This window comes from Cuculus canorus, chromosome 14, assembly GCF_017976375.1.
Source record: "Cuculus canorus isolate bCucCan1 chromosome 14, bCucCan1.pri, whole genome shotgun sequence".
Taxonomy (NCBI): domain Eukaryota; kingdom Metazoa; phylum Chordata; class Aves; order Cuculiformes; family Cuculidae; genus Cuculus; species Cuculus canorus.
In genome coordinates, this window is record NC_071414.1 from 19,234,737 (window position 1) to 19,250,445 (window position 15,709).

The 15,709-nt window shown below is 49.9% G+C and overlaps 1 protein-coding gene across 1 annotated transcript in view; it reads right to left on the bottom strand.

Moving 5' to 3' along the window:
* Positions 1 to 12,223, bottom strand: part of PDLIM4 (PDZ and LIM domain 4) — a 46,250-nt gene extending 34,027 nt beyond the window's left edge. The window contains exon 1 of the mRNA XM_009562333.2: positions 12,045 to 12,223. Within this exon, the coding sequence (XP_009560628.2) occupies positions 12,045 to 12,137 (93 nt within the window). The 5' untranslated portion in view covers positions 12,138 to 12,223. The remainder of the gene's footprint in view (positions 1 to 12,044) is intronic.
* Between the last annotated feature and the right edge of the window lie 3,486 nt (positions 12,224 to 15,709).

The window sequence follows — 15,709 nt, forward strand, 5'->3', positions numbered from 1 at the left end:
GTTCAAGCGATAAACCTTGTTTTGCGTCTAAGTCCAGTTCTCTACAGCTATAGCCCTAAGCAATGTAACCACTGCCGCATGCATTGCCCGTGCGCGGAGGGTCTCTCCAGGGCAGGGACATCAAAGCCCATCAGCGCAGAGAGGTCTGGGATGGACCCACTCTGTCACCGCCCCCCTCAAGGGGGGCTCAGATCTGCCATGAGTGGTACCTGCAGCACGTGGGATGTGAAAAATCATGCATGGTTTTGAGAGTAACTGGGTATGTTACGAAGTTAAAGACATGGCAAAGAAAACCTACAGCAAGTCTCTGGAGCCCTATGTTCTGGGAAGGGGTCCCCAAAGGAACCGAGGCTGGAGAACAGGATGAGCTTAGGAAAATCAGCAAGAAGATTTTTTGTTTGTTTATTTTTGAAGTTCTTCGTCAGCACCAAGAGCAAACCATTTTAAAAATTCAAGGTTGAATGAACACAGACCACGATAAGATGGATGGATATCTAACTCAGCACAGCAGAAGCAATTCCTCCGGCACCAGGACAGGTTGTGTCTCCCCACTGCCACGCTGCCTTTCTATGGGCAACACCGAATACTGTAAAGCAAAGCCCCAACTCATGCACCAGGGCCGAAGGCAGGCTCTGCCCCACAGCATCCACTGTGCCTCATCTTTCCCACGCTGGGTGCCTGCCAGGATTTGGGCTGTTTGTCTGCCTTCCTCCAGTGAAGAGCTCAAGCAGGGCAACCACACGCTAGCAAGGAGCCAGCCCAGCCCTCACATCTTGCTCACTCACGGGTGCTGGTGTTCCGGGGCTGGAGTGAGGAGCAGGTGGAGTATCCTTCAGGAGGACATGGGGCTCTGAGCCCTCACACTGTTGGCAGCTCACAGGATCTCACTCCCTGCAAGGCCACCAACTCCCAAAGGGCTTTGTGCTGTGAGGTGACAGCAGCCTTGATAAATGTTCAGAGTGGTGAAGTGTACAGCACCGAGAGCCAAACCCACTGCAAACACCGCAGGCTTAAAGAAACATAAATATTATTAAAACTTCCCTAAAGGTCTTTCTTTTTTAACCAAACCAGAATCCTGCCTCATTTGGAAGCTCTGAGCTCCCAAAGCCACAGCTTCATACAGCACCGATGTGAACTCCCGGCCACCAGTCAACTTACGCTGCCAGTTATTGCTGTGCTGAGCTTCAAGACATTTCCCCACCAACATAAACCCAAAGCCAACTGATGGAGATTTGGGGTGAAGTTGCACAAGACAGCCTAGCCAACTCCTGCCCTGCCCACGGAGGCTCCTGGGTGCCATTCAGCCTCTTCTAGCCCTGGTGCTCAGCAGGTTTTTAAGCACAACCTGGGATGCAATCCAGCAGAGCAGAATGGTTTTGAGAGACTGAATCAAAGCAACTCAGACCGACGGTTCCAGCGCACCGGTCCTGCCACCTGGGACCAGGGGAGGGATGGAATTTGCTGGTGGCGAGCTCTTCAGGAGGTGATTAAGCAGACCTCACGCAGCTTTCTAGGTGGAATACCCATTACCCATCACCTAATTGCCACTACATCTTCAGCAGGAAGGAACCGAGCACGAAATACATGCAGGAGCAGTCAGTGCGCTGAGAAGGTCACTGGCACTTGTGTTTCCACAGCTCCTTTTATGCCCATAGAAGCACGTTCGCGTGTACTCTGCCCGAGGCAAGCGCGCACGCACAGCACGCGGGAGCACAGCATAAACATATGTCATTTTTAGTGCTCTCCCAAAATTAAATAAAGCCAGGAAAGAACAATGTTCCACATTTAACTCCTCCACAAAAATAAGCAGCTGCTTCTTCATTTCTTGCAATAAAAATGCAGATGCATAGGGATATTTATAAACAGAAAACACTAACAAAAACCATGCTCAGCAAACAATATTGTAACAGCAGTGCATGGGGAGGATGGCAGAGCGTGCACCCCTGGTAAGGAGCTCCAGGCTCTCAAGAGCAGAGGGTGCAACCTCTCCCTGCAGTGTGCCTCCTGCCTTTTTCTAAAGAGCATATTATTCTCCCTAATCCCCTCAGGACAAGCAACCTGGTCTGGTTAAAGATGTCCCTGCTCCTCAGAAGGGCTGGACTAGAAGACCTGTAAAGGTCCCTTCCAACCCAAAGCATTCTAAGAGTCTGTTCTAAGCCTCATCTGTTGCACCTTTGTACATCCTCCATAAAAAAATACTAGAGATCCAATATCAGTGCCTGTCTCCGTCCTTTGGTATTATTACATCATAAGAAGGAAAATTTTAGAGAAAGAGAGTAACCAGCTCTTCTGTCACTGTCCTCTCCCTCCTCCGTCACCACAGGTTTGGTCTCTGTGCTGCAAGAATCACCCCCAGGCTGAGGATAAGGTGGAGAAGCACAACCCACTGGCTGCAGCACCGGACCAACACCCTACAAAGTTAAAATCCCCTCTTGCCAAGTCATCAGCCAGTGAACTATATCCGCGCAATTACAGACCAATTGTTCTAAGCACCTCTTTTCCCCACCACCTCTCCCACGCTTACCGCCCACCCCTCTCCTCTCCCCCAAAGGCACCAGCCTCAGGCAGCCCCGCTCCCCGGCCACATGGATACTTGGATGCTATGAGACAGCTTGGAATGCCCCCAAAGCCAGCAGCAGCTATCTTATCTGCCACTGGAGCCTCGTTAGGGTTTACTAAGTGCTAGCAACTGGCATCAGGCCAATAAAATAAAGCAACTGTCCCGCTAAGGCTGTTGGTGTTGGAAGCTGTGCAATCTAATTTAGTAAAGCTATTTGCACCGAGAGGAGTTTCCTTTCGAAACACACAGTTATATTTTCCTCTGGGTGACCAAGCACAGAAGCGTCTTAGGGCTGAGATCAGCCAGCGCAGAGCGAGGCTTGGGGAGCAAAGTCCCCCCGTGCCTCGCTGCGTGCAGCCCACGCAGGGACAGCCCTGCGCACTGCGGCGACGGCTCAGCTCAGACCAGCCCTGCTCGAGCCATCTCTACAACTGGGCCAACACCCCAACCTGGAACAATCAACACATTAGCGAAAGGTTAATTCGTTATATTAATTTAACTCCTTGTTTGCCATCCCCACTCCTTTCTGCAGAAGCTTTCCTCTGTAACATCATCTGCGTCAGGATCCAAGGATGAGGGACGCAATTCCACCTCGCTGCCTGCACAGGTCTGGGCACAGCCAGTGGGAACAAGAACTTAGTGTTTATTCTCCCAGTAGTTCTCACTCAAATTAACAAAAGGTACTTATTCAGGCCAATTAGTTACATCATAAGGCACCTTTCTCTCTCCCAAGTCTACATCACTTTAAGAAAACTCTACTTTACCCAAACGCAACACATTGATTAATGAAGCCACCTTCCCAAGATATAAAGGGTTAAAAGGTACAATCTCATACAAGCCCACACAGACCCATCGCTCTTCTCCTGAATCAATGGCAGTCTGTTTCAGGCGAGTCTGAGGAAATTTTCTGTTCCGCAAGCGTGATCAAAAGGGCCCGATTAAAGCCTTGGAGAGGTTTGCAAGACAGTGCGACAAAGTTCTCAGCTTTTAAACAAAGTGAGCCTGTTCTGTTATCAGGAAGCACGCGACACGGCAGTAGATGATTTTACGGTAGCAAGAGCTTTTAAAACAGAAAGAACCAAGAGTTAAATGACTAAATGAAGATAAATTCCCCAAATCCTGCAAGCATTCTTTCCAGGGATTCTCTTCAGCTTTACAAAGTGCCTTGAGCTGACAAACATTCCTCACCGATCCATTCGCACTTCTCTAATTGCTTACGAAAAGTACAACCTATCAAGACATTATTGAGGTGTGCTGCACTGCACAGTAAAGGAAGAGCACTGTTCAGGCAACGTGAATTCATTTAACTCCTGAAGAAAACAAAGCAGCTTAAGAGCATAGAACAGAAAGAACCAGAGCATTATGAGGACAGGCTGAGAGAGTTGGGCTTGTTCAGCCTAGAGAAGAGAAGGCTCTGAGGAGACCTTATAGTGACCTCCTAGTAGCTGAATGGGCTACAAGAAAGCTGGGGAGTGTTTTTTTTCCAAGGGCATGGAGTGACAGGATGAGGGGGAAAGGGCTTTAAATTGGAAGGGGATGACTTAGACCAGACATGAGGAAGAAATTCTTCACAATGAGGTTGGTGAGGCCCTGGCCCAGGCTGCCCAGAGCAGGGGTGGCTGCCCCATCCCTGGAGGTGTTCAAGGCCAGGCTGGATGTGGCTTGGAGCCCCTGATCCAGTGGGACAAGTCCTTGGCCATGGCAGGGGCGTGGAACTGGATAGGCTTTAAGGCGATTCCAACCCAAACCATTCTATGATTCTATGATTATAAAAGGCGACCTACTTAAAAATTCTTTTGAATCCAAATACTGATGGACCCAGATCCAAATTCAGAATCAGATTCATAACGTAGATCCTAATCGAGCTCAAAGGCTGAGGTCTGCCAAAAAGGCTGAGAATCAGTGAAGGCAAATACAAATTTTGGATCAAACAACCACACAACTCGAGTGCAGTCCTAGAAGAGCTGATTGAGAAAGGCACAGGCTGCTCAGACGCTCACATCTTGGCCAAAAGCTTGCCCTGCGCAGCCCAGAGGCAGCCGGCAGCCCCTGGACAGGGAGCACACCACACTGCCTGCCGTGTCTATTGTCACCAGGAGCCCTCTCATCCCCTCCTCCAAGGACAATTTGCAGATATGCTGCTTTGCTACACAGAATGACCCACTCCGCTACCGCATCTGCTGTTACTCCTAAATCTGCTTTATACTCACTCTGATATGTTGGGGAGGCAGGACAACCTGCCTGGGGGAAAACCAACCAAACCGGGACGGAGGTGAACTCGGAGCATCGCTGCCGGCCCCGAGACACTGCACCATCGCACTTGGCAAATGGGATTCAGCAGCAACAGAGGTGGCGTTTACAATCATAATTGATTTGTCTCCATTAGAGTTTTAAGGCTCTGCTGCGAAGCCACCCCTTCTCAGCTATCTCACAGCCAGGAGCAGGGAGGGCTTCCAACACCCTTGTCTGGAGAAAGCCTGGTGCTGTGCAGAAGACAGGCAGGAGCTGCTTGGAGCTCACCCTTCCAAACCACCAGCCTCCTCAGCCAGGAGGGCGGGTTGAGGCTTTCTTTCCTATCAAAAGAAAAGCAGCAACAGAGGTCTCTCCAAACAGAAGAAAGTTCTTCAACACAAGAAGTTTGAATTCATCAGGTGAGCAAACCCAAAGCTTCGTTCCTGGGAAACAGGAAGGCGTTAATCTCACATGGACCACAGGGATTTGTGCCTTTGCAACATGGTGGCTTTCTTCCAGTTTAACTGCAAACACTAGATATTTTGTGGGGTTTGGTCTTTTATACCAGGAGCTTTACATGCATTAAAGGCTTCTGGGGAGTGTTTTGTGGCTTCGGGCGAATGACAGCATTCAGACTCAGCGTACTGCAAACCTCCCAGCTAAGCACCTACTCCATGGTGTCCGTTATTGACCAGTCTTGGATTTAACCATTCAAGGCAAGTTTTCTTCTAGCTGTGCATTGCCCACATCTGATAATTAAGAATAATTACTTTAAGCAGTCTTCTTTCATCTGACATATTTTGCTTCTGAAGCTTGTACTGTAAAATGTCATTCGCACGTAATCTGCTATCGGTCCACACAACATGTAAAACTACTTAGGGTTTAATGGGTGTGAATGTGAGTTGCTCTGGCTGACAAGAAAGATTGAGTGTGGCATTGCTTCTGAGGCATCTTTATGATGTTTGGAAGATTCATTGGCTGAAATACTCTTGCACAGCATTTTTTTTTTCTTTACACAAAGCTCTGTTCTCTCTGGTGAGAAAGCAGGGTTTATTTTAGGTCTCTGCTGCCTGTAAAAGCTACTTGAATGCCACACCGCAGCTCGACATTTTTGCAATTGCTCCAAGTAACTTAATGAGTCCTGGGTTTGCTTGGAGTTTTTGTGCAAGTCCCAAAGTAGAAACCAAACAGAACCTTATCTCCCAGGGCTTGGGGAAAGCATAGTGTTAATGACTGTGTACAAATCCTCTATATTATTAACAAGCTCTCACTCCGTACCCAGGGTTTGCTTCAGCACACATACAGCAGTGACAACAAATCAAGCAGAGTCTTTCCTGAGAATGTTTGTTTTAGCTGTTTTATCAACACGACCAGATCTTGAGAGGTCTACTGTTTTCTTTCACACTGCAGCACCGGTGCTCATAGATGACTTTGCATAAAAACATTTTCACCCAGTGTTTGGGCATCCAACCACCATCAGTCAATACATTTTCAGAGCTCAGAAATCAAACCACAATTTCAGCTACACAACAAATTCAGAAATACTACATATAGAAGGACTCGTGCCTTCTAAAATTTGCTGTGTGACTCTTGCAAACTTGTGATACACATTTCCCCTCAAGATTAAAAAATAAAATTAGAGTGCAGACTACTGTAATAACTCCCCACAATCCCTAACGGCATATGTGTATTAAAATTAAAATTAAACGATTGATGTACCCCCAGCAGGACCAGGATTATCACCATCTACTGTGTTATACAGAACAAAACCTTCAATAAAGAAAGAATAACTCCCCATATGTCCCCTTGTATGCTTCCTACCCTAAAAGGGTCATTTTACTAAGGCTGCTATCTAACTTTGTTCTCTTTTATCCCTGTATCCAGTTGGATACAGCGCTTTCCAAAGTGAATACCTGTCCCAGCAGGCAATCTTTCAATCTCCAAGCAGTTTGAAAACTGACATCACCATCACTTAAAAAAACAAGCCAAACCCCAAGCCCTAAAATCCCCCAACCCCCTCGCCCCAGCTCCGAATTCCCCGGTCGCATGGAGCCCGGTCTTTGTTCAGCCTGGCAGAGTTCCGCAGTGTTTTCAAGGGTGTGCTGGGTTTATTTTGCTGAACTCGCCCCAAGGTCAGGTCTTGTGTGAATGGACCTATATGAATCATTCTTTCCGCCTGCTTTCCCACTCTGGATTATCACTGTGCTTGATTACAGTAATTAGCATTAAGCTTTCATTCCAGCACATTCTACCATTATTGTCTCCTGAACCAGCACAAGCATTTATTCTCTTTCAGTTATTAAATAAAGCCTCGGTGACAGAATAACTTCAGCTGCAAATACACGTGTTAAACACTTTCCTCGGTTCTTATCAGCAGTTCAGATTAACTGTTAAGGACCACTACAGCTTCAAGGGTGGCCACCCAGCTCTCTCGCTCCAGACCTTACCATCAGCCATCAATGCAAGAACGATGAGAACACCACAAGAATGACAGGCAAAACTCTCTCCTTCCACTTAAAAGAAAGCCATCTGACTTGAATTATTACGTTATAACAAACTTTAATAGCTAGCTTCTCTTCATTCTTCTGTACAGGCAATAAACCCACCAAAGGTCAGCAGAAGTCCTAGTTTTAGGATTCATCAAGACAGCCTGGCTATTCCAGTGCACTGGAGAACTCTGAACAGAAAGGCCATCATTCCCAGTTAATAAACGAACAAATACATACAAGTTACATCTAAACCAGGAAAAATCTTATGGAACGCTAAGAAGAAAAGCCCTGTTGCCTTTGCTGCCATCTCTGGTTGTTGCCTTCTCCGCCAGCACACCTGGAGTTTCTGGGGTAACGAAGCCCAGAGCCCCAGCCCTGGGTGCTCTGCCATCCCGACCCACAGCACACAAGAACAAGACTCATGAGCCACACCAGGAACTATTATCCCAAGCAGGTACTCCACATTCAAGTGGGAATGCGGCAACACACTTGGGCGTTTGCTTGCTGCCCCAACAGAGTCAACAAGACCACTTTTACTGGAATTCCTCTCTCGGTAGAATTCCTTCTCTAGTATCCTAACTTTTAACAGGACACGTATTTGCTCAAACACAAAAGCTACTTAAGTTTAAAAGTCAACCTTAACCCAAACAATACCTGGATAATGGATTGCAGACCAATTATTTCTCAGCCTTCTTGTGTTACGGTTACAAGCCAACACTGAAAAACGCATTTTTCCTGCTCTGGTAGAGACTAGTGGGTAAACTGTTGTTTAAGTCAGCAGACAAAAGAAAAGCTGCATTAAAATATGTTTTAAAAAAAATACTGGAATCGGTCCACTTATCAATTATCTGTTTAACCATGTAATTTATCTGTGACTGTAAAAGCAGCAAGCGTTTGGATTAACACTGGCAGAGTGGGGCAGATGACGACACTGACTGCTCTTAGAGCTGGACAAGCCAGTTTGGGTGATGAAACGCACTCAACTCCTCTAGTTACACTAATGACCGATTATCTTTTAATCCCAGGCGAGGGGTAGATCAACAGTGATCCCACACAGAACCACAGCACTCACTGATGTGGTTAGAAGCACAACACTGAGAGCAGCTGAGTGAATTATTCCACTTCTGTTCCTGAACCACGGCTGCTGGTCAAGGGTGATGTTGTCCTGCAGCAAGAACCCCTTTCCCACCAAGGACAAGCAGTGTCCAGTTGTTAGCCTGCTCAACCAAGGAGAAGCAGCTGTTAGCTACCAGAAACCTAATTAAGTCTTAAAACCACTTTCTATCAAGTCATTAAAGCAAATTCCAAGCAGATGTTTTGGGTCAGTCCCTTACCCCCATAAATACCACTAGGAGCAGGAACCATTAATTACATGATGTACTACACCCGGCGTGAGCTGACTGTAACTGTGGGTATAAAATCAGCTGGGTTTCTTCCCCAGAGCACAGCCTTGGGCTACAATTCCCTTCCCAGTACTGTGATGACAATGCACCAACATCACCCTTGTGGCACCCTCTGGAGCCGTGTGCCCTCGAGCCAGCCCAGCAAACTCCAACCCTGCTCATCTTGGTCCCCCCAGAAAATGCAAGAAGAAACAGAAGAGAAAAACAGATGGCTATAGCACACGTAGCTTTTTATATGGACACATGAGAAAGATGCGCTAAGCATGCCCTTCTGGATGTGCAGTCCTCTCTCCTGGTCTTTAATACCTAAGACCTGAATGCTCCAGCTGGAGCCCTGGCATCTGGAGGACAGTGCTCGGCATCATCTGCTCCCAGTCACTCGGGCAATCGGATCTTTACCACTTGTCATTTAAGATTGATCAAATCACAGAGGGAAATCACAGTAGGTCATTCCTTGATTTCATGAGCATATTTGAAACAGCTGCAAGGGATGGGTTCAACACCATCAGCTGCAACTGCACAAACGCAGTGACCTTGCAGGGGACTAAAGGTTCAGGCAAGTTCTAGTGGGCACATCAAGTCCCCTTCCATAGCAGGGCTGTGTGATCATTATTTTCTTTGCTTACAAATCCATAGTTTCTCAAGTTTATCCCTGGATAACACTGCCACAAGGCACTTTTGGGGACTACCTTCACACCAGCTCAGTCTGGTCTGGCAGCTCTATTCACACCCACCGCTTCACCATTTCCACTCTAGTAGCGACGCTTCTGCTTCAGGTCCCACAAACACAACATCTAGAAACTGCCTTCACTTAAACCAGAGCAACAACACTCAAACGGGCTTTGGAGAAGAAGCTGCACCCTTCTAGGTTCCTCCCAGCAGACAGCAAAGCATCGCTTGCTGCAGCCCCTGGGGCAGTGACACATCTCTGCACTCTGGAAGAAATTACTGCCTGCAGTATCTTAGCAAAGAGTAGAGAAAACCAAACTATTAATGGCCGAATATTTTTTTCAACCCCTACACAGATAATTTTTATTTTTCTAAAGTCAGCCACCAGCATTTGGTACCCTGCACTGAATGCGAGTAGCTTTTGAACGCCTTCAATCCCAAACTACAACCTATGAGTAACCAGTCCAGGTAGGATATTGCAGAGCCATACAGCCCAAAAGCCTTGTCGCATGTCAGTGCTCGGCCGTCCTCGGGCAGAGAAGGGGGGCACAGCAACCCTGCATCCCTTGGGCAGCTCATCCCACACAGAGCACGTCAGCATCTTGGGCTCACAGCTGGATGCAGGAGTCCCAGAGTCTAGTCCTGCCTCCCAGCAGTATTTCTGCTTTTGAAAATATGTTTGTAATTGAATGGCATTTTAATATAAAGCAAATAAAATAGAATTAAAAAAAGCACTTTGAAGGAAGCAGAAACCAGCCAAAAGCCTCAACAATTAGGCTACGGCAAGAGGCTCCCTCCCTCCTACAGTGACCCAGCCCTGGGTTTCAAGCTGGAAAGAACAGATTTACTGGTTAGACAATTAGTTTAATTGCCCAACTAGACAATTACTGAGTAAAAGTGAATGTGGCACCACACCAGCCATGCTCAGTGCTCTGCAGAAAGGCAGGGCTGCACAGACCTACCACCACGCGAAGCCCTGGCTCCCCCCGGAGCCCCTCAGAAACCCCTCCCCACACCCCCATGGCTGGGAGCTACAGCAGAAGCTGATTCGGTTCCTATTTTAATGTTTTCAGGTATTATTTCCAAAGCTAGCGAGGCTTCTTCTTGCATTAAGAGACTGGAGCCCTAGCAGAGCACTCTACACCGCATTTACATTCTCTGGGAGCAGCTGTTCCAACACAGCGCATCGGAGCATCGCCCCTCTCTTCAGCGGGAGCAGAGTTTAAAAAGAATCTCATGTAAAAGGCTGCCACGATCAGCAACGTGAAATAACACCCTGTGGCTGCTTACTTGTGCTACAGCTCCTTGTGATCCAAAGCAAGCCCAGCCTGATGAGAATTATCCTCACGCCTCCCAGGCTGGCTGAATCAAACAAGAGATTTGGCAGCCACCTGGCTCAACTGAAGCAGACTTTGTTTTTTTTCTTGTTTAATATTAAGCCAAACTTTTTCAAAGTAACAGGAAAGCAGGCTCCCTCTGCTAAATAAAGATGTTAACTTTCCTAACAGGAACATTTTTACAGCCACCGAGAGGCGATTTTTATGTTTTGTTGTGATATATTCATACTGCTGGGGGAGAAAGAGGAGTTCCCTGTGTCTGGGAGGTGAATGCCGAGCCCTGAAGGCCGAGTGCCTCCCCTTGGAGCACGGACACCCTGGCTGCGTGCAGGCGCCTGCCTGACCCCACAGCAAGGCTGCAGCTCCCTACCGTCATAGAACCATTGGGTTGGAAAAGACCTCTTGGATCGTCGAGTCCAACCATTCCTGTCTGCCTTGGCCTTTCCCAGTCCTCATCCGCCTCCTTCTGTGACTCCTCGAAAAAAGCCGTCGCTGGAACACTTGGGAAGTGACAGCACAAAGTAAAACCAGAGACACAAAGCTGTGCACCACTCACACTTGGACTCGAACGCAAACCGAGCCTCTTTCAAACCTGCTCTCTTCCACAACCATTCCTTTAAAGCTCAGGGTAGGCGTTTTCCCTGTTCTGGCACAGCTTTGGCAGATGAATGAAACGACGGCGAACAGCTTGGACACAGTATTGCGACAATATTTTTAAGTTACATCGCCTTTCAGAGCCGTTCAATCCCATCGGTGCTCGTTCACGCAGCTGCCCCCGGCCCTCGGCCCTGCGGCACAGCCCCGCACAGCCCCGCACGGCTCCGCACGGGCGGGTACAGCCCCGCACGGCCCCGCACAGCCCCGCATGGGCGGGTACAGACGGGTACAGCCCCGCACAGCCCCGCACGCTGCGGGAAGCGCGGCAGCCGCAGCCGCCCGGCTCTCGGCCAGGGCTGCCCGATGGCCACGGGCACAGCAGTACCCGCCTCGCGGCCCTCGCAGCGCCTCGCCGCGTCCTTCCCGCCCGGGCGGTGCTTTGCTTTCACGCATCTCCACTGGCGAAGCCCATTCCCGACCCAGCCGCGGTGCCTTAGCGCAGAAGTTTCCAGAATATATCCGTGCGAGGTTAAGCACCAACATGAGCGCGTTTACACAGCGGTTCCTCCCAGCGCCAGACGGGCCGCGGAGCCCGAGGGATTAACTCCCAGAGAAACCACAGTGCGGGAGCGCTCTGCGCTCACCGGGGAGGAGCGGCCGGAACAGCGCGGAGAGGAACAGGGACCGCGACGGGCACCGAGCGCCGCTTAAGCCCGAGAACGCGATGCCGCCCGCGGGTACCGCCGCCCCGGCTCACCCTGGAGATGGTCAGCGGGGCGCTGAAGTCCTTCCCCCCCACCAGGCGGAAGCCCCACGGCGAGGGGCCGCGCAGGGCCACCGAGTGGGACATCGCGGCGCGGCGGCTGCTGCCCGGCGGCTCCGAACCGCTGCCGAGCCGCGATCCGCGCCCGGGACGGGCCGGGCCCGCCCCCTGACCCGCCCCGGCCCCGCCCGCAGCGCCCCCGCCCCGCAGCGCCCCCGCAGCGCCCCCCGCTCGGAGCGCCCCCGCAGTGCCCCCCGCCCCATAGTGCCCCCGCAGCGCCCCCGCCCGCAGCGGCCGCACAGCCCCGGGGGCGGGACCGGGGGGGTCTCGGCAGGGACTGAGCCCCGAGCGTTCAGCCCGTGAGGATCGGGGCGGCTGCTCGCGGGGCTGAGGTTAAATCCGTGCGCCTGATACCGTCAAAGCCTCGTCTGACTGCGGCTCCGGGGGATGGTTTGGGCTGGAAGGGCCCTTAGAGCCCTCCTGGCCTGGGACAGGGGTGGGGCGGCCCCCCCTGCTCGGGGCACTCTGCGCCAGAGGCTCCTCGCCCTCACAGCAAAACATTTCTTCCCAAGATCTCACCTCAATCTCCCCTCTGTCAGCACAAAACCCTTCCCCCCTCCCCCTGTCGCTGCCCTCCCTGATCCAGAGCCCCTCCCCAGCTTTCCCGCAGCCCCTCTCAGCTCTGGAAGCTGCTCTGAGGTCTCCCCGCAGCCTTCTCTTCTCCAGCTGAACAGCCCCAACCCTCAGCCTGTTCTCATACAGGAGGTGCTTCAGACCTCCAGTCATCTCCGTGGCCTCCTCTGCACTCGCTCCAACAGCTCCACGTCCTTCCTGTGCTGAGCACTCCAGACCTGGATGCAGGGCTGCAGGTGCAGTCTCCCCTCTGCTGCTCTGGATGCAGCCCACGACACGGTTGGTTTCTGGAGCAACTCGTGTTGAGCTTCTCATCTACCAGCACCCCAAGTCCTTCCTCAGGGCTGCTCTCAATCTATTCTCTCCCAGCCTGTGGTTGTGCTTGGTGCAGGACTTCATCCTCCAGAGGTTGATAAATGCGTAATCAGGACGGTTTTGTTCATTACCAGCAGTATATAGAAGGAAAAAAGTGGAAATTTCAAAAAATATAGTCAGATTGGGTTTAAAGCAGTTTAGGAATCCTTCATAGCCATCACTTGGCCAGGAGGTGAACTTCCAAGGAAATAGTCAGATCAAGTTTAAAGCAGTTTGGGAATTTCTTGGCTGATGCACCCCAGCATCACTGCGGCTCAGGGGTCCCTGTGGCAGCACAGGCACCGCAGAGCATCCCTGCGTCCTGGTGGCACTGGTGACCATTGGAGCACCTGGAAGATGTCCACACTGCAGAGGGTGCTTAATGTGATGGTTTGTAGGCGTGTGGCGGTGGCTCGGAGTTGGGATGGGGGGGCAGCACAGCTGCTCGGCATCTCCTTTGAAAGCCGAGGGCAAACCTCAAAATGCCTGGGCTTGGGAAAGTTCCATCTCTTCCTGGAAAGGGCTGGGCTGGAATATCCCACTTCAAAAAAGGGCCTAACAAAGGAGTCACTATTTGAGAAGTCCAGTTCCACCAAGTACCAACAGTTCTTGTTGCCCAGTTTCTGTGAGCTCGATTTATGTGATATTCACTGTGAAGTCTCTTCGCATGTGTTTGCTGGGGACACAGGAAGGTTTGTGTGACCACTTCACCGCTGCGTCCACATTATCCAGTCCGGGACAGCGCTGGAGCTGAGACTTTTAAACACACTCCCGAGCTGCAGCCTTGTGATTTAACAATGTGAACAGAGTGAGCCCCAAACACAATACCCCTTGGTTGCTTTGCTAGAAAGGTACCCACAGAGGAGCAGCGCAGCCGGTGCCAGCAGAGCTTTCACCCAAACTCTGTTCCACACGAGCACGCGCCTCCCAGAGCGGCCGTAAAAGCTGACTTTTGTCTGTGCCGCGGGGATGAATCATAGCTCCTCATTCCTGTGTGATATCACCCAGCCTGCAGAAGCCTGGGAGGAGGCTGGCCTGAGGTTTCCTTGCTTGCGTTAGAGAATCTGCCCAGCCCCACACCGAAATCTGCCCTGCAGAGAGCTGGAGGACTAGATTATGTCCCACCGCTCCTGCTCCCGCTGCTCGGTGACGAGGAGCACTTCCCTGAAGGGCTGAGTTAAAGAAGTGCACAAATGCAGTGTGTCAGCACGGGCACCTCCTTCCTCTTGAGGGGGGAAGAAAAAAATCCTTTCTGTAAGAGAAACTAAGCTCGCTGGAAAGTAGCAGCAATAAAAACAGAGAAGAGGAAAAAAGCAGGGGAAAAAATGGAGATGGCAGCTCCGTGGAGTCAAACATTTTCCACTGGCATCCATCAGGGCTTCATTACTGGGGTGGTTCCTGAGCTGCACTCAGGCTGTGAGGGACAGGCTCTGCCACGCAGCAAACCAGGGGGGTCAAAGCAATTCGCTGGAGAAGGAAATAGATGATCAAAACACAGAAATCCCCGCTATTAAAGTATTCATTTCAAAAGCTGACGGGAAAGCAGCTGGCTCTGAGGCCCCTTCTCTTCAAGGCTATTTGAATGCTCAGCTGGGGTTATCCCTCATGGAACTTAAAGCTCATCAAAAATTCAACATGGTTAAAATACAAATAGAATTACCCAAATCAGTATAAACTTGTGGCTGTGCTTATTCCCAGTGCATCAAACTGAGCTGAAGTGAAGGCAGTTTTACCCTGAATGAACATATCTTCAGTTGAACGGCTCCTGATGGAAAGCGTCCACATGCAGAGCAGCCCTCGGGTTTCGGAACTGCATCCGGAATGAATTTGCTTGCCACGCCTCTGTTAGCAATAGATTTTATTCTCCGGGATTTGGGGAATGAGACCATCAGCAAAAGAACTCCACATTTCACGGGTGCCTCATTTTCCTTTAGTTTCTCACACATGTGCTTTCTTTGAGCAAAGCCAATACCGTTCTGCAGCCTGCAAAGGACCCAGTCGAGCTCTTACTTCAATCAACCAAAGTAGGCTCATAGATTTATTTTTTTTGTCTTTGATAACTTGAGTTTTTTTAATTATGTTTCAAGTCATTTCCAGTACCTAATTGGAGTTCAGCTTCTGGAACAGACATCAACAGACCCAACAGAAGATGATATAAACCTTCCTGTGGGAGCAAGCCTTAACACGCAGCTGAAATACAGTATCTCCAACATGTTCATTCTTCTACCGAGTGCTGACACCCTACATCGAGCTCTAACAAAGACCACACATTATTCAAAGGAGAGGTCAAACATGTTCGTGAATTTAATCTCATCACTCCATTTGATTTAACTTTTTCCCCCCCGATATTTTCCTCGGTGTTTGTTTCCAGTATTATTCCACCCTGAAGTCTTATCACTGCTTTGTTTCTTGTTTGAATATTCCATTCTGGCTCTTCCTTTGCCACTGGTGACACTCTCAGTTTCCTTCCTTTGTTATCACAGACCAACTGGATAAACTGCGGATATCCAGCTTTGTCTCCCATTTTGAATGTGCATTCGGGTTTTCCACTTGCCACCCTCACAACATCTAGCAGAGGCTGTGTGCTTATCTGGGAGGCCTGATGATGACCTCCCAACACTGTTTTTGAACATCTGCCCACATGAGAGTGATTTTAAGCATTGTCATGTCTT